At 40.7% G+C, this 18,605-nt stretch overlaps 1 protein-coding gene across 1 annotated transcript in view; it reads right to left on the reverse strand.

Annotated features, from left to right (window-relative positions):
• Window positions 1-310: 310 nt before the first annotated feature.
• SH3RF3 (SH3 domain containing ring finger 3) overlaps window positions 311-18,605 on the reverse strand; it is a 473,231-nt gene continuing 454,936 nt past the window's right edge. The window contains exons 9-10 of the mRNA XM_061626756.1: window positions 13,415-13,752; window positions 311-7,748 (exon numbers count right to left, since the gene is read on the reverse strand). Coding sequence (XP_061482740.1) covers window positions 7,580-7,748; window positions 13,415-13,752 — 507 coding nt within the window. The 3' untranslated portion in view covers window positions 311-7,579. The remainder of the gene's footprint in view (window positions 7,749-13,414; window positions 13,753-18,605) is intronic.

Raw genomic sequence — 18,605 nt, forward strand, 5'->3', positions numbered from 1 at the left:
TTGAGAGACAAGTGCGAACTATAGTTGCAGTGATTCAGATATAATGGCAAACAATGATTTGCCACAAACCAGGAAAGCCAATGAGGGATGATGAGAGATCATGTGAGCACAAATCCTGGTCCCATAATACCAAACCATGGTTTGGTGTTTCATGGACTGTAAGCTGACCCACTGGGCTTTCAACTCTCCTTTTTTTCAGTCTCTATTGCTCTCCATCCAAATAAAATAAAGCTTATCCATTCAGGTTACTTTAATTGTTATTTTATTTAAAGGATGAGAAATACAGTCATTGCAGTTCATTTGTACTCATAATAACCATTGATATTTTCTAAATTATATGTTATCATCCATGTGTAACAAAAACCTTTTGTTCGAATGTGCAAAGTACAAAGGGCTTGTTCAGTTAGCAGAAACCTTTTCTGGTACAATATATCTGGCATTTTACAAAACAAGGCTGCCAGGACAATTTGCTTGCAGTTTTCTGACTTAGGAAATGCACATATGCACTCACATACTCCCCTCTCCCCATGCTTTCTGTCCTTTGAATTCAGTTTATCAACATGGACCACTGTAGGAGTTAATTCATTTCCATGCAGTCCTGTATGACTCAGAGATCGCTATCTGGAGTCCCTGCCTTGTCTTTGCATTCTGTATTTGTGCTACATCCATGGAACCAATCTACTACTCCAAGCTACCAAGATGAATGAAAACTAAAATCTAGGAGCAAATGTTTTCAGAACATCAAGCCTACAAAGAATCTTTATCCCCAAATGAAATTGATAGGTCTTTAAGCATCAAATGCTGGGGGAGGGAGGGATGTGGCAGCAAAACCCTTTAAATACTGAATTCAGAAGAGATAGATTTGTAAATTATTGGCTGTTGTGTTTTATATTTTGTCCTAATGGGGTTCATGGATTCTGGATTAACACCTGCTTACAGAGATGCGCAACAACTTTTGGGCAAACAACACAGGCGAAAGGGTGATCATCCCTTGGAGCTGCTGTTGTGTGAATGCAGCTTCAAATGGCTTGCTGAATAAACCATGCAAGAATTAAGATTGTTTGCTGCTATATATTTTGAATGCAGCAAAGAAACCAATTCTAGATAAGCTCTGCCCTTGCTTATCAAACAAGCTATTTAAGTGCACACAAGGGCTTCTGTGTGCCTAGTAGGATTTGGGCTGTTTTTCTTTGAACAGCAATCTACCCCCAATAAATTGCTTTTGACACTCCTCTGTTTGAATTCCTGGCCTCTGTCACCATATGTAGTGCACACCTCTTATATCCAACACCTTTGTGTAAACTCCATTGCCACAAGGTAAGAAAGAGAGCAGTGGCTGTCACAACTATGGCAAACAATCACCATTTTTGATCCATCATAGACAGCCATCAGTATCAAGAAAATAATTAAGTGCTGAACTAAGCTGTTTGGGTTTTATTTTTATTTTTTAAAATGTACCATTTTTAACCATTGTTTACTTGTCAGAGAAATGTTTCCTTGTTCAAACTATGGAAGAACCAACACTGATTTTGTCCAAACAATTAGATGCAAGAATTCCAAAACAAAGTAGATCTCCTTCCTCTTCCCCTCCTCTTGCATCTTGTTCAATACCAAACACAGGAGCTAATGAACAAAAGACCCCATGATGTCAGGTTCCCAGCTGGAGGAAGATCTGACTTCCACCTCCCATTTACCTCCCCAAGGCCTGTAGCCAAGGGGGGAGCAAATGAGGGCACTGTCCCCCCTAGAGCTGTGCTTCACCCACCCCAGGATTTTTTTTTGGAAATTGCCTTTTTAATTTGTGACATGACAGACCATGACAACCTCAATTTAAAGGATGATAGCTTGTTTTAAGAACAGGAGCAATTTAAAAATAGGACCCTCTGAAAAATTCAGTGAATAAACCAGGGCAAGTGCACAACAAAAGCCTCTACTGGAAGAGCCCTCAAACGTCTGCTCACTCAAGGCTTTCCCTGACTAAGGGTGGAATTTTCATGATCACGACCACCCTATAATAACTTAAGTGATCCTAGAAAAAAAAATAGCCTGTATTATAACATGACCTTTGAAGAGTTAAATATTAGAACTTTGCTACAGTTAGACTCCACCCCTTGGACTTTCCTTTGCTGTGCTTTTCTGTTCCAGTTCTAGATGCACTGTCTACCCACCCTGCAATAAAGAACCATGCTTGCTTGCCTGCAGTAAGAAATAAGTTTGTTTATTCTGCAGTTGTTATAATGAGTAGAGGAGGATTGGGTGCTTATTCCTGAAGAGTGAAATAAAGAGATAACTTAAAGTGATCTGAAAAAATGGATACCTTTTACTCTTTTAATGCACTCACTATACTCACAATCATAGTGGCTATTTTCTTGATTTTCTTGATTACTTGATGACAAAATATGAAAACAGCCCTAGAGTAATAGAAATATTGCAGTGTACACTACAGTTAGCTAGCTGGACACCTAGGCCTAATTTCTGATTTTCCTAACTCAGGCCTAATTTCTGATTTTCCCAATATGTGCAGCTCAGCATGAGACCTTTTCAGGGTTTCTGGACAGAAAAATCAATGCAGCAACCAGTAAAAAAAATCCAATTGCTTTCCACAATGTTTCCAATTGCTTAGTTCATCCTTTATATAACAGACAGTTAAAAAATTTTCCCTTGATGTCCAACAGGAAAGAAAATCTAAAGCCCAGGAACAAGATTAGAAAGAGGGACTCTCAAGGAGGCGTTAACAAACTCACCCTATAGCATTTATTTGCTCTCTGTTCATCCCTAAACTTGTAGTATGGGTGAGTTTGTTTTTCAGGTGGAAGCTAAAACTGAGATACTTAATGCAGCATCAAAGCCAAGCTCAGGAGCTCACTGTCTTTACCAAAGTAGTTGAGTTCATGAAGAATCAGAGCAGACCACAGGTGAAAGGGGACTGTAACTATAGGCACAGCCAAGCTTTTGTGTCTGCTGTTCCTGGGGGCATCTCTCAAAAAAGGGTAAGACAATTCAATAAATTAAACTTCATTCACATAAGTTAACACACTCTCTGGATGGAGGAGCAGTGATAAGGAAGGTCACTGCCTTTCTCTTCCCCTGGTGTGGACCCCAAATCCTCTCCACCAATGAGGGTGTGTGTAGATTGGCTGGCGCTGTGCACCTCTTCCCCCAAATGCCCCACCTAGAAATGTGGCTGCCCCACCTAACAAGGAAGGCTGACTACAGGGCTGACCTTGCCCAGGAGAAAAATGGCACTTTACAATGTCAGCCATGTATTCTCACACTTAAAATCAAAAGTGGCAAGGGCATGTTATAGCTAAAATTAAGGAAAACTTTATGTGTTAACTGCTAATGTATGCAAAAGTACTCTAGTGCATTTGTAACAAAACAAAGCAAAGCTATTTCAGGAGGGGGTGGGATTTAGATCAAGGACATGGTAGAGAAGGGAGCATCTATTCCTTCCTTGCCCTGCCCATTGTTTTTTCACCCCAGATCACACTCCCAAGCAGCTCGTCTCCAACCGGGTCCAAAATGCATCCAAATACATGGTTCAAATCCTGTAGGCCAGGAGCCATTGGGAATGAAACAGCAGGTAGATGATAAGTTACACATTCTGCTTGTTTCTTCCCTCTAAATGTCCCTCCTGAAACAGCTAGCTTTGCTTCTTCTTTAAATAAAAAAGGCACCATGGCACTCTTACATGCTTTAGCATGCAATACACAGTTTGACCCTGAATATTTTTAAGTTTGATGGAAAAGTTAAACATGTACTTAACATCTTCCAATGAAAACGAGATTTAAAAGTGTTTAGCTCTTTCTTGATCATACCATTTTTTTCAAGGATGAGAAGAGATAAGAGATTGGAAGGAGCATCACTCTGTGCCTGGAATGTGCTGCCCAAAGTGAATGCTTTGGGAAGGCTACAGTGAGCATTAGCTCCCTGACTTTAGAATAGGGGTAACTAACCCCCAACCTTGAGGCCTGATCTGGCCTGCCCAAGACCCCGCTGATTTTGGCAGTGGTGGCAAAAAGAAACAATTAAAGTTGACACAGTGTTGAGTGGCGGAGAGGTTTAATATAGAATGTAGCCCAGCCCCCTGATGGGAATGTAAATTGCTCCCCTGTCTGGTCATCACATTAATTATTTGATGAGTGAGGAGGTGGTAATAATCTCCCCTCTTCAGCTGAACTGTACAAATCACTTGAGGAAAGGGGGGCTGTGTGGCTCTGTGCGTACCTGTGAGAGTGTGGAGTGGCCACATCCACCAGTGGTGTGTGGCTTTCAGATGACTGGCCAAATGTGAATGCAATTCTTGGGCCAAAAAAGGTTAACTATCCACTCTCTAGGATGCAGCTCTGGCTAGAGCTATATTCTTTGCATGGAGTTGCACAGAGATCACACAGAAGATGAAAAAGAACATGTGAATGACAAGTGAAATATTGTTTGACTCATTTTTACTTCTTGCACACATCATCTTTTTAACCTTGTATCACATAGACTCCTAGGCAGAGCTTGGAAAAGTTACTTTTTTGAACTATAACTCCCATCAGCCCCAGCCAGCATGGCCACTGGATTGGGCTGATGGAAGTTGTAGTTCAAAAAAGTAACTTTTCCAAGCTCTGCTCCTAGGGTACTTAAGTAGGCAGATGTATACTTACATTTTTGCAAAATAATAGAAGAGTTTATAAGCGTATTTCCATCACTGAGCATTGTATATAGCCAGCACCCCAGTTCTAAGTATTTATGCATGAATATCTGCCCACAGAGCTGGTGTAATCAGAAATAGGTCTAATATATCGAAGTACCTGATTACTATTTCAGCAAGTTTTAGGATTGGACACATTCAAATTAAGAGAGTAAAAATAATGACCCTGCACTTGCAAGGACCAATGATTCCTGCCTCTATTATATGATGCGAAGAGCATAACTTATGCAGGACAAAGTCATATATTGCAACAATGGGAAGATTTTGGCTGATGTCTTCAGTACACACTGCCTGAATGAGGCTGAGCAAAACACACAGCTAAAAATATTTTCCACCTCTTTAAAAAATGTTAACAGATGTCACCAGCTGACTTATTACAGGTTTATTTTCTTGCTTCCCGTTTATTGCACCTTTAAATTCCTGGTAGCTGGAAGCTTCTATGGCCTGAGAACATTTTATTGTGTAGCTTGACTCGGGTTAGAAAATTAAACAGTGTTCAGAACTACAGTACAGGCATACCCTGCTTAACGTCGCTTCACTTAATGTCGCCTCGCTATAACATACATCCTCCATACACTCGCGCGCTTCGCAATAACGTACACTTTATTGGCATGACGCCGCTGCCATCTAGTGGTGATTGCGTGCAGTACAAGTGAAGACAATTGCTTCACTTAAAGTTTATTTTCGCTTAAAGTATACTCTCCCATTGCAAACGTTAAAGCGGGGTATGCCTGTATACATTTCTACAGTAAAATCACATTTTGATAGCGGTAATTACAGTCATCTTCTCTCTGATGTTAAGAAACAGGGAGAAAGAAAAATTCCAATATTCTGTGCTTGCAGGAACCTGCAGTGTTCTTTTTATTGCCATATAGAAGTCAATTAAAATGAATCCTCCTGGAAAAGCTCCCAAATCTCCAGTAATTATCACGGTCTAGACAGAGTACTGTGCTTTGAAGAGGCTTCCAACACGATATGTGTGTGTGAGGAACAGGCCATTGTATATTAGCAGTGTCTCCTAAGATCCCCCCCCAATTTGGATGCATGTAGCAAGCAGTAAAAGGGTTTGATCTTCAGGAGCCTGACATTAGCTACAGTAAATGATATAACTTACATATAGTCATATCTTTTAATTCAACAGTTGGTAAAAGAGTATGTAGGTATTTGTTTACCAATAGAGTTTCCTTCAATAAATGAACAGTGGGTTGAATCCAAAGGTGCCCTTCCACATGCAGAAGGGGACTTCCACTCACGGCACAGCTGTTTGACAGCTCATGTTATACCCTTATATGAGAAAAGGGAAACTAAATCCATAGATGTTCTCACACAAGTGGATGCATGAGAACTGCTACAGAACAACCTATTCAGTGCTATGTGATCTCTTCCACAAGGATTTGCTGAATACCACTAGGAGCAGTTTTCCTTCTGCTCATACTTCTTTGGATTGAATGCAATCACTTTGCCTGTTTGCTGTTTCTTACTTTTTTGGGATTGGCATCATCCATAGCAGTTGTTGACCAGAATCCAGACATCCTCTTCCAGACAGAGCAATTAATGTTCCTTGTGGAACCAGCTTGTGCGAGGGAGGTTGAGATGCCTCCAGAACACACCTGTGCATGTAACTTGTGCAAGGTCTTGTGTATCCATGTAGAGAATTTTGTAAGAAATTCTTTTGCATATTTGATAAAAATAACAACTTTATCTCTGACATGTTAAACCAAATATTTTTAACTGGGTTTTTAAATAAAATGTAGTGCCATATGTTTGCAAAGTAGGAATTTCTTTATCTATACAGAATATGCAATGTATAAAATTTCTTGCATTAGAAAAGTATATTGTATAAAAGCCCTCTTATCTGAAATACTGATATAATAAAGTAACAATCAAACTTAAAATGCTGCCAGGAAAAAAAAGGGGGAAAGAAAAGAAAAAAGGATTGGCTATCCAAAAATGTAACGTAGTTGTTGAGGGTCAGTCCAAATTGTTGGCTCTCCAAATGAAATGTCTGGTGCACAGGGGGGGGATTACAATAAACCTAACTATTGGAGATGTGGAGGCCACAGAAAAAGCCTGCATGTGGCACCCTCATTGCTTGTAGATCTCTACATTGCCACACATAGGATTTGGCTTTCAGAATGGGTTGGGAAACACTTGGAATGGAAAACATATTTCCCACTGTTGAAAGGTAAATCCTATGCAAGGCAGCAGATGCACATGAATGACTCACCTGAGGCTGGGAGCATCACTTAAGATTTTTCTCTGGGTGCGTGGTGTATGAAGAGGCTCTGACTAGTATTCTTAAGCAGAACATTTTGAGGTCTCAGGAATGATGTTGTGGACTCCCAATTCTGTCTAGCTGAGCAATGTGTGGATTTCATTGGGTTCTTTTTCATCCATGAGCTTCGTTACTCCCACCTGAGAAAACAAACAAGTTCAAGAGTCCCCTTGTACTCTTGAAAGTCAGTCCCTCTTGCATAGGCCAGTAATAAGAACACTGCAGCTCAGACAAATAAATTACAGCAATATAACAAGTTTCTTAATTTGTTTTAAAACATATTTTCTCTATCATTTACACAAAGTGTAGTGGCTGGATTTTAGCTTAGATACAACCCAAACGTGTGTCCTCTCAGTCTTTGATTCCAAGTAGAAGGCACTGCTGCTCCAACATACTGTATGTGGGTTTGAAAGCAGAGCAAGAGACCTCGTCTTCTGGGCTGAATATCAAAGAGCCCGCAGAGTCTTTGGAAAGAATAATTACAGTTCTTATTATGGCAGTGGATATGAGGAAAGTTTCCCTTCGCTGTTGCTTTTTTCTTCTTCTTTTGTGCTGTGGAATTTCCTCTGAAAGATCCTTCGAGTCCAAAAAGCATGGAACACAAGCCCTCAGAAGCTCTCCACAAAGCTTCCAGGGAAGAGGCCTGACCTGCCATTCCTCTGTAAGGTCCCTTTGTACCAGCCATCCTCCCTTTTCTTGTGGACAAACACGATGTCACCTTCTTTCAGTTCAATCTCAGCTTCACTTTGGGGGGGATATGGGACCACAACACGATACCTTTAAAGACAGAAGGAAATACCTTATTGCCGATGAGGGTTCATGTGCACCACTGCCACTTTGGCATGCTCAGAGATCCACACCTGGAATCAGCAAGCACACGGGTTGGCTGGGAGTGATGATGTGGAGAGTCCCCATGCCAGCATCACTCTTACATACTGCATTTATTTATGTCAGCTTTGTCAATAAGCAGTCAAAAGTGACTAGCCTGCAAAGATTTTTACTAGCCCTCTGGGGTGGTAGCAGAAGGAGGGCCAGGTAGGTCTGTTCCTCCTCTGGCAGCCTGTCACATTTTATTTATTTATTTATTCTTTATATTTATTATTGCCTCATAAACATAGTTTTCTAGATGCAGCTGGAAGGTCTTATTCCTTCCTCCAGCAAGCTGGAGCTCAAAGCTTCCAGGGAAGAGGCCTATTCGTTCACTATCCCTTTGGCAGAGTGGCTTGCCAGGATCTGGGCATGGATCAGATGCATACCCACTTCACTTCAACCATGCAACATCATCAGGTGCACACAGGGTTAAAGAGTGGGTCACCATAACACTCTTGAGCCTCATATTGCTAAGAAACATGCTAGGCTTTGAAGAAGTACTCTAAAATGCCTAGATAAAATTTGCTTAATTTAACATGGTAACCCAGTTGTGTGGAGTAAAGTGCTCATGAGCCACCCGAAACAAACTGGTCATCTTTTTCCTTTACCAGTAAATCTATGCATGCAGAAAGCAAGTACTGTAATAGGGGCTGAAATGCGAGCTGCTCGCTGGCTATGGAGACACAGTCTATCATACGGCCATAGGCAGATCTGCTAGGCTTACTTTGCGAAGCATTGCCAATTTCAGCCATCATACTCACATTATAATGCTCACGTTATTTTAGACATGCTGTTTCAGTGCTGACTAATTACATTATTAGATTGGAGTAAATTTAGCTAAAGCAATGTCAGGTTTCAAATCTTGCAACTGTGTATGGATGTGCATAATAAAATACATGAAACAGGGTATAGTTTATTGGCTTACATCTTGTTGGTGAAAGGAAGTGCAAGCTTTCACTTTACTTAGAATTGTTGTGGCTAAACACTCTACATTGGCTCAACTTCTCCACATGCTTTACAAAGCAGCTGAGTACCAGACCTCATAACAATTTTCCCCATAAGGAACTGCTTTTTAATAATGGCAAAACTCTAAAGGGATACATGTATGTGCATAGGCACATATGGATTTGCTGTCTGCCAACACATTTTGATGCATTTGCCATTGTATTTTTTTAATTTATTTTTTGCAAAATATAACATGAATGTTGGGCCTTCAGTCTCAGGGCTCCTGCTCCAATGATCAGCCCGACCAGGCAAATACAGTATCAAGAACCAGGAATGCAAAATAGCTGTTAGGCATAACAATAGTTCCTATACAACTTTTGATAGCTCTTGCAGTGGTGAAACAAACTAGCTCTTCTCAGTTGTGATGATCATAATGGTTATGTCTTTAGGCAAATAGTGCTGGAAGGAAGCTGGTATTAGGTAAATATAATCAGAACAAATACAGGCTAGAGTGCACTAACAAGAAGGAAATCTTAGCCCTTTTTTCTGATTAGTTTCATACTATCTTATAAAAAGACTCTGAACTAGAACTGAAAACTGAAAACAATCAGTGTGATTAATTCATTTACATTTTACTTCAGATTAAATTTTGCCCATTAATAGACAGGGATGACAACAAGCAAAGGCTCTGAGACTTGGAAAACCTTACAAATTCATTGCGGTAATTAAATATTGTTTTTCCTTCCTGCAGTGAAGGGTTGGTAGCCTCTTGCAATGACTAGGGACAGCACAATCTGTCAACGTCTGGCTCAAATTTAAAGGCAGGGGTTTCAAAAAATACAAGGCCAAGCCAGACTCAGCCTTCCAATCCTTAAACGTCTTTTCCCAAGACCTCGAAATTCAAGCACGCAAGAAGGAAAGTTCAACAGTGTTTTCCCTCCATCCATAATGCAAACTAATGGAGCTGTTTTGCTTCATTAGTTTGCATGAGGGTGAGCAAAAACAACCATGTTGCAGGCGGAAAACTGGAGCTTATGACTACTGCTGAGGAGCAGAGGGGTCTTACTCTCAGAGTTTGCCCCTACAGCAAGCCAATGAACAGCTCCAGTGGTCTATCCAGTAGCAGTTAGTGAACAGCTCTGTTGAAGCAGGAATAATCTTTGTAGGAATAAAATGAGGGGTGGGCGAGTGGGTGCTTGGTCCCCACTAGCCCTCAGCAGTGGTCAGCCCCCTCCACCCTCTGTTTCACTCCCACTGTGGTTTTTCCCCCAGCGCCTAGGAACTTATGACTCTGTTGGTTCCTACGGAGCAGAAAAGAGATGCTTGGGTGGGGGCAAGCAGGAGAGGGGGCTGAAAGCCAGCCTCTTGCAGTTATTCATGGGGGACTGACTTTTGGTTCCCACCCTAAGGGGAGTAGAGGAGAAAGCTCCCAAGAAGAGCCCTTTGGAGCTTGCTCAACTCTGTTTAGGGCCTGATTACAGATGTCCATAGTAGCAGTTGCCCCACATATTGAGTGCAAATTCCCCCAATTCATGTGCAGCATGTGTATATGTGGTGCAATGTAAAAGGTCAAAAGGATATGGGGTTGCTGAATTCTTCCCTGCCGGCAACTTTTTCCTGCTGAAACCTTCTTCCCTCTCTTCTGACATTGAAACCCGTTGGGTAGAACGGTGCCTGAAGGGATGGGCAGTGGGGCTAAGAACATCTGACAGGAGGAAGATGTCAGCGCCCTCTGCTTGTGCTCCCCCTCATCTCTTTCACTTGCACCTCCATTTGGATGGGGATGTCTTTATAAGACACAAGAATGCTGCCAGTCTGTAGCTTGGGGCCTAGTTATCATACTTACAAGCAAAATGCTCTAAAGAAGGGCTATCTGGATACACTGTGGTATGATGGGCACATGCTGGAAGCTGACAGCGGGCAATGGCTCCACAGCATGTGCCTACTGTGTGTGATTGTGGATGCCAAATTCTCAGACATTTTATATACGTGTAGGCATCAAACCACAAGTGCTGCATAAAGTATGATTTTGCTCTTGTTCTGGATCTGTTTATCTGATCCCACCCATCCCATACACTTTATACATAATTTGTTTAACTCTATAGATGAAGCAACATAAAATGAAAACAAGCAAACATGGAGTTTGGAGATGCAGAAATCCATGCACTGCCAGATGTGAAATGCGGCTTCACATATGTAATTTTTTTAAAAGTGGTACTTCTGAGCAATTTGGTGATTTAAAGAGCACAAATGAATGTGGAATGAACTTCTAGATAAGTTTTTAATGTAGCTGCTCAAATGATCCAGGGCTAGGCATTATCCTCCCTTGTGTGCAAAGGTAATTAATATTCCTCATTTATAGATACAAAGAACCATATGATCAGTTAAGGAGTGCAGATAAACCAGTGATATGGCAGTTAATTCATAAATCAATTAGAAAATCTTGCCTGCTAAGTATAATTAGAATTATTTCAATTAGAGGTTATTCTTAGACTTAAGACTCTGGGAAACAAAATGCCTAAAAATCAGAATCAAATTCTCATCTGCTACATGGTGCAATTAGCACTATCTGTAATGTTTTTAAGGGATCCATCTGTATAGTTCCATTTGTAGTTCACTGTAATAGTCCCAAACAATGAGCACACAGAAGGGCCTTCTGGCTGTGTTCCTTTTCCATTCCACAATTTTACAATCCTGTCTTTACTTAGCTTTCATTCTCAGAGCTAACAATGTAGCAATATTATCATGCACAGTTAAGACAAAAATGAAAATTAATAGTAAGCATAATCTGGTTTTTCCTAGAAATACAGTTGATGTCATGGCCTCTTTATTTCAAGTTTGGGAATGTTCCTATTGACCTGTCCTGACAGTAGCCAAACAGAGCTACTGTCTGTCAGCGCTCCTGCCCAAACATTCTTGTGTTAATTATGACCTAAAGAGAGAGACCGCGAGAATTTGTGAACTAATTTTTGTAAACCTGGAAACAATTCTTAATTCCCACAGGTGACTGGCGATTTAAAAGCCTGCTATAGGACTTTTTTTGCATGATCTCAGACTTGACGCTAAATGAGTCTTTGTCCTTAAGAATGTGCATGATTTTAAAAAACGCTAATAGCAGCCACTGGAGGCAGGAGGGTCTGATGGGAATCACAGCTGGCAGAAAGCTAATTAATTAGTTTATTGAATTTATGAATTGCTTCCCATAACAAAATGTTCTGAAGTGATTTACAAGTATAAAATACAATGCAATTAAAATACATAAAAGTATGAAAAACTTACATAGTGAATATATCCGATACTGCCCAAATGTGCTGGAAAACAAAAATGTTTTTGTCTGGTGCCCAAGAGGGCAGTCCATAGATGGAGAACTAGTACAGGAAAGACCCATTCTCTTGCCATCACTCTGCGGATCTCCCTTGGAGGTGGCACACAGAGAAGGGTCTCAGATGGCATTCTGAGGGGCCAGGTAGGTTCATATGGAGAAAGGGAGGGGGAGTTTAAACATGTGTGTGTGTGTGTGTGTGTGTGTGTGTGTGTGTGTGTCCCGCTGCAGTCCTGAAAGAAGTAAGTTTCTTGGAAAGTGTTATTTGCATTGGGAGGTGGGAGTCAGTCAGAGAATATTGAGTACTTGGGCCCAGAAGGCAGTGCCTGTGCCTGGAGCTGAACAAGCACACGGCTATACTGTCATTCAGAGTCAGGAGAAGTACTTGCCAGATATGCAGGCACAGCCATGCTGGGGTTTTAGATGAAGAATGCCCAGACCTTGATTTGCATCAGGGTTGTGCCAAGCACCTGCTTTAGTACCACAGCTTAATCCTGGAATACATGAAGTAAGAATTGATGATGGGCCCGTGAAGAGGTTCAGAATGCATTTTCCTCTCAACTGAATAAACAGAGAGAGGTGCTTTCAACGCATCTCAGGGAATAGGGGAAGGGCTTCCAGAGTTTTTCTTCCCTAGGAAATCTCAGCACCGACATCCTTTTTCTTCTAGAGATTAAGAGCTGAGAGCAGGCAGCGGAGTTGTGATGATGCTCGAGAGTGGGAATGGTCATGAGCTTGTGACAGCGCTGAGGCTGTTGGAATTGACAGTTGTTTAGTTTTGTTGAAAACTGGTGGAAAGAACGAGAAGGGGTTTTGGTGCAATGGAGAATCTGCAGCATCCTACAGAATCTTTGGGGTTGTGATGAGAGTGAGAGTGAGTGAGGTGGGGGACATCCAGCAGGGCCATGTGACATTCATCTTCTGTTGCCCCAGAGGGAAGGACCGAAAGCAACAGGTTCAAATTACAAGAAAGGAGATTTTAAAACTTAGCAATGACGTCCTGACTATATGAACTATTTGACAGCAGAGCAGACTACTCCAGAAGATAGTGGGCTCTCTTTTATTAGAGTTTTTTAAGCAGAAGCTGGATGACGACCTATCAGGAATGCTGTAGCACCAGATGTCCTATGTTGGCAGGGGGTTGGACTAGATGACCTTTGATGTCCCTTCCAACTCCATGACATATTAAACTTTCTAGTTAATGTGAATCTTGCCATGAAAACAAAATGTTCCCTTGCAAAAATCTGCATATGATAGCATTAACCCAAAATACACATAAATGTAAATATGGTTTTGGATGACATACCTTTCTCGAGACAATGGCTTAGGCTCTGGATGGATGGCTGCCATTGAAGGTGGCAGCTGCCTTACAGGAGAAGGAATAGAAAAATTCAAATCCAAGGAGCCTGTCTTTCTGTGCAGAGGCTCCATCTCCATTGCTCCTTGCATTTCACTTTCAATTGGGCATGAGCCTGCCCTCCCATGGCTAGAGAGGGAGGTCAATTCAGGTCCCATAGCACCCTGTAGCATCCCTTCCATTACTGCCAGAGGGTCATGTGTTGGGGACACTGATGGAGGGGAGCGGGATTTCTTTTTTGTTGATGCTCCTGCTAGAAGTTTCAGCAGCCCACTTTTCTTTTCTTTCTGCATAGAAATCAAACAGAACATGAAAAGCGAGACATTTTGATTACAGGATTTTAAATGAACACCACCCATTTTGTATGCTCCTTGACATCAAAGCCCAAGTAATCATAGGGCTTATCCACATGGGAGCATAACTTCATGCTAAATGCACTGTTTTTACCTCCGTTTTCTGTTTGCTGCGGCTACAGTAAAGGATGAATGTCAGCTGCAAACACAATGTTTTCTAGTCACATTTGAAGGGAAGCATCAGTCACACAGTTTCCTAAAGACCACGCCCTCTAATTTAACATTTCCACTCCCTCTGTTTACCTGGCAACCGAGCATGCTCAGTTTGTTCTACCAGTAAGTTTCATTTTAAAAAAACAACCTGGAAGTGCAATTATTTGTATTTTCACTGGTACAATACAGATGAAATACAAATCTTTGTTTGAGCAGTGTTACGCTTTTGTGCACAAGGTAGGGGGGAAAAGAAAATAAAGCCACAGTTTACAGCAACATAAAAGAAGCTTGCAGAACAGGAGAGAGAAGCGGAAGTTTCTGTTCAGCCCACAGGAAATGAAATGAACAAAGGGGGGAGGAGGAAGTGGGCATGGAGAGGGGAACAATTGACACACCCACCTAAAAGCATCAGAGCAAAGTGTCTGCAAGCCCTAGAGATACGGAATAGAAATGTTTTTTCTTCCCTTTTCAGATTATCAGAAGATTGGGTTAGTACGGATTTACAGGGGGGGGACTGCATGATAACTTCTGTTTGCCTGTAATGTCATGCAAAACATGCCAATTAAAAAAGGATGCAAGTAGCACCAGACACACAGTAAAACCTTGTGTAGATGAGCCCTTAAACCCAAATAAGAGTCATGGGAAGGGTTTTTTGTTTTTTTTGTTTTTTTGAGGCAGAAGAATATACAGGAAAATGAGCATGTTTTGAAAATTATCTTTGCTAAGAGAGCTTTTGTGTTGTAAAAAGTGTTGCAGAGTAGAAGTTGTACTGAATTTCCATTGTGACAAACATGAATGAATCATCCAGTCAGGGAAAAGTCAACCTCTAAACAGTTGGAATTTGAAAAGGCAATATTATTTGATTCTACTCCTGGGGGAAATGGAGTACTGTTTTATAATTTCACGCTGGCAAATACATTTTCAAGGCCTCAGTGCAACAATAAATTGGTTGTGGTTTTAAGATTGCTGCCTCTCTATCCATTTTTCTTGCTTCCTTCTTTTTGACTGATTTGAATGAAGACCTTTGCACTACCAGAACAAGAAATCAACATGTTCTTGCAAAACATAATACTCTCTCACCAGATCTTGTAAGCTGCAAGTAGGCTGAATTTTACATAAAAATTATTTCATGTTTGCCTTCTCCTTCCCCCAAAAGCACAGAGTGGGCATATACGGCTCTTCTCCCCGTCCCCTCCCTTTTATCTTCAAATCAACTATATGATGTCCTGCTGGTGCAACCATGCATCTCTGCCCTTAGGTAAGCAGCAGCTATGATAGTGGGGAGGGTAGCTCCACCCCACCACAAGTGGCACTACTGCCCAGAACCTTTGGGTTGGGGCAGCCTACAATACATTCAGTCTCTGTATGAATTATCTTCCATATGCCAGGAGCACCAGCTACCAGTTGCAACTAATTTTTTTCTATAGGATCAAGATTTTCACAAGCAAAATATTGTTGCCTGTACAAAGTTCTTAGGGACAGAGTGGGTTAAAAATCTCAGTAGATAAATGTAACTTTTATTTGGAGAAAATAACGTCTTAATGCCACATTCTTCAACAGGGTTAGAACGTAAGAACATAAGAAGAGCCTGCTGGATCAGGCCAGTGGCCCATCTAGTCCAGCATCTTGTTCTCACAGTGGCCAACCAGGTGCCTGGGGGAAGCCCGCAAGCAGGACTCGAGTGCAAGAACACTCTCCTCTCCTGGGGCTTCCGGCAACTGGTTTTCAGAAGTGGGATCCACTTCAAATGGTAAATTGTTCCCTTGGGGTATAGTGCGCAATAGCATGTAGAAAAAAAATACTGATGAAGAAAATAGTTCCTAGTTTGTAGGAAGAATTAGATTGCTTATAACTTTTTTGCAAGATGACAGGAAAACAACATAGTAGCTGTGCCTTCTTTTTTCATTAACAGTGTCTAGAGTTTAAAGCAAATTTTACAGGCAAAATTTTACAGGCAGAAGGAAAACTAAGCCCCCTTATTAGTACACTGCTGTTAACTTCTGTTCCTCCCTTTCTAACTTACATCTCAATTTCTCATTTAAATTAACCCAAGAAAGAACAAAAAGAGAACAGAAATGTGAAAAAAGAAAGGAAATGGGCAGGTAAGGGTGATGCTGGGGGCAGAGGAAGAGAAGTGATAGGAAGGAAGCTGCCTTGTACTGAATCAGGCCATTGGCCCATCTAGCTCAGTATTGTCTACACCAGCCTTTCCCAACCAGTGTGCCTCTAGATGTTGTTGGACCACAACTCCCATCAGCTTCAGCCAGCATTGCCAATGGTCAGGAAAGATGGGAATTGTGGTCCAACAACATCTGGAGGCACACTGGTTGGGAAAAGCTGGTCTACACCTTGGTCTCCAGATGTTGTTGGACTACAACTCCCATCATCCCTGTCCATTGACTAAGGTGGCTTGGGATTATGGGAGTTGTAGTCCAACATCTGGAGACCCAAGGTTGATGAACACTGGTCTACATTGACTGGCAGTAGCTCTCCAGGGTTTCAGATGGAGTCTTTCCCAAGTTTACCTGGAGATGCCAGAAATTGAATCTGGGACATTTTACATGCAAAGCACATGTTTTATTATTGAGTTAGGACCCTGCACTGTGCAGTATAGCTGGCTGCTGAGAAGATTTCCCCTTCCATACAACAAACACCAGTATTATATGAGGCCAAGAAAGCTCCTGGTCTGGCTGCAGTGCTTCTTCTGGAAGTGCTGTAATAGGTGGACGACCAGGTTCAACCATTCCCAACTAGAATCTGAAGGGGCCCGAACATCTAAGGTAGCTTCCACCAACAGCTCTACTGTTGGGTGATCTTGGACTCCTACTGTCATTAAAATATCATTACACAAATGTGCTCCCACATGACCAGGGGCATTTTCAGACTACCACTGTTTTCATTTGCATCTTGGCAAATTCAGGCTGCACAATTAAAGCTGATCTGGAGCTGCTGTGAAACAAACCCCCTTCTCCCCTCCCCTCAAAAATCAGACCTTTTGCGATAAGGAAAGTTGCAGAAAAATGCACTAGAAAGTATGGGATAACACTTGCTTGATGTAACATCATCTAATATCTCCACAAGCAAATCAGGATGAATACTCATTAAATAAGTAATCTCAATCCACGTTTACATTAAAAACTCTATTACGAACAATTACTAAAAAAAAACCCTAACCTTCCTATTATGATTTGATCACCTGAAAGCATATTATCAAGAAAGGTTTACTGTAGAAGAATGACAAGGGAAACAGACAACCTAGTGATTTTTCCCTGTCATAAATGATTGTGTGAAGCCATCTTGAGAAAATGGTGTAGCACATGAACTCCCACTTTCTGTTACAAAAGTTCTGAAGATGTTGAAAGAGATTTTTAATAGAAAGATGACACAGATAAATTTAGTATAACGCATCTAGCTTTTTAAGACAACATCTCTACGGAACACTTTCATCCTATGCTTGGTTTTCAAGTAGGCACAGGGCATGTTTTTAAAAGAGTAAGCTTAAGCCATATGTAGTCGATTTTTACATTAATTAGGAAGTCTGTGCGAAACACTACCACAGTTTTAAATGGGTAATATATGAACACTGAAGAATTCTGATGTGTGCAAAGTTATTTGAAATTTCTTGAGAATTTAATAAAACAAATGACTTGAACCTTTTTTAAAAAAAACTGTCAAGAAAATATAAAGATTGATTCTGTAAAATGGGAAAATTTATGGGATAAATTCCCATTTCATTCAATATCAGCAAAACTGCAAGAAAATTCATATCAAATTATTCATAGGTGGTATTTAACTCCATTAGTTTAGCATAGAATCAATAATACTGGTACACAGAGGTGTTGGAGGGGGTGTGGAGAGCTTGGAAGTTATTTTCATATGTGGTGGACATGTGCTGCTGTTCAGGCATTTTGGAAAAAAGTGTTTCATGAAATTGGGATGATTACAGGGCAGAACATCAAGTCTGATCCTGTAATGTCTCTCTTGTCGATTTTCCAAGGAGATAATCTATTACTGCACTCTAAGGATCTAATAGTAATCTTACTAGTGGCAGCAAGAATTGAAATTGCTCGTCATTGGAAAAAGATTGATTACAATTTAATAGAGTTATGGTACTCTCCGGTATGGAACATAGCTTTAATGGAAAAATTAACACAACAAAGATTGGTGAGGCAGGATCCAAATAAAAAAGATAACTTTCATATTAAATGGGTTATGTTTATAAGATATCTGCCAGTGGGGGAGCATGATTTCTATAAGCCATCAACTCATGCCTCATTATGGAGGGATGTCTTTGGGTACTCTATGTAGTTTATTGCACTAAATCCATCTACAAAAAGGAAATTCCTAGATCTCTATGGCATTCCGTGTATAAAATGTTATGCTTTTTAAAGCTTACATTAATCTCAGTAACTCTCTTCTCCAACTCTTTTTTATTTATTGATTTCTTATTTTTATTATTATAATTTAAAAACTTTTATTTTATTTTTTCTTCCTTTTTAAATTTATTTATGTATATATGTTTTGATTGTACATTGTAACATTGTACATTGTAACAGGCATTTCAATTGTTATGAAGTTTTTGATTTATACACTTAAGAAGTTGATTTTAAAAAAAGACAAAAGACAAAAAAGAA

Source organism: Rhineura floridana, chromosome 5 (assembly GCF_030035675.1).
Source record: "Rhineura floridana isolate rRhiFlo1 chromosome 5, rRhiFlo1.hap2, whole genome shotgun sequence".
In the NCBI taxonomy this organism is placed as follows: Eukaryota; Metazoa; Chordata; class Lepidosauria; order Squamata; family Rhineuridae; genus Rhineura; species Rhineura floridana.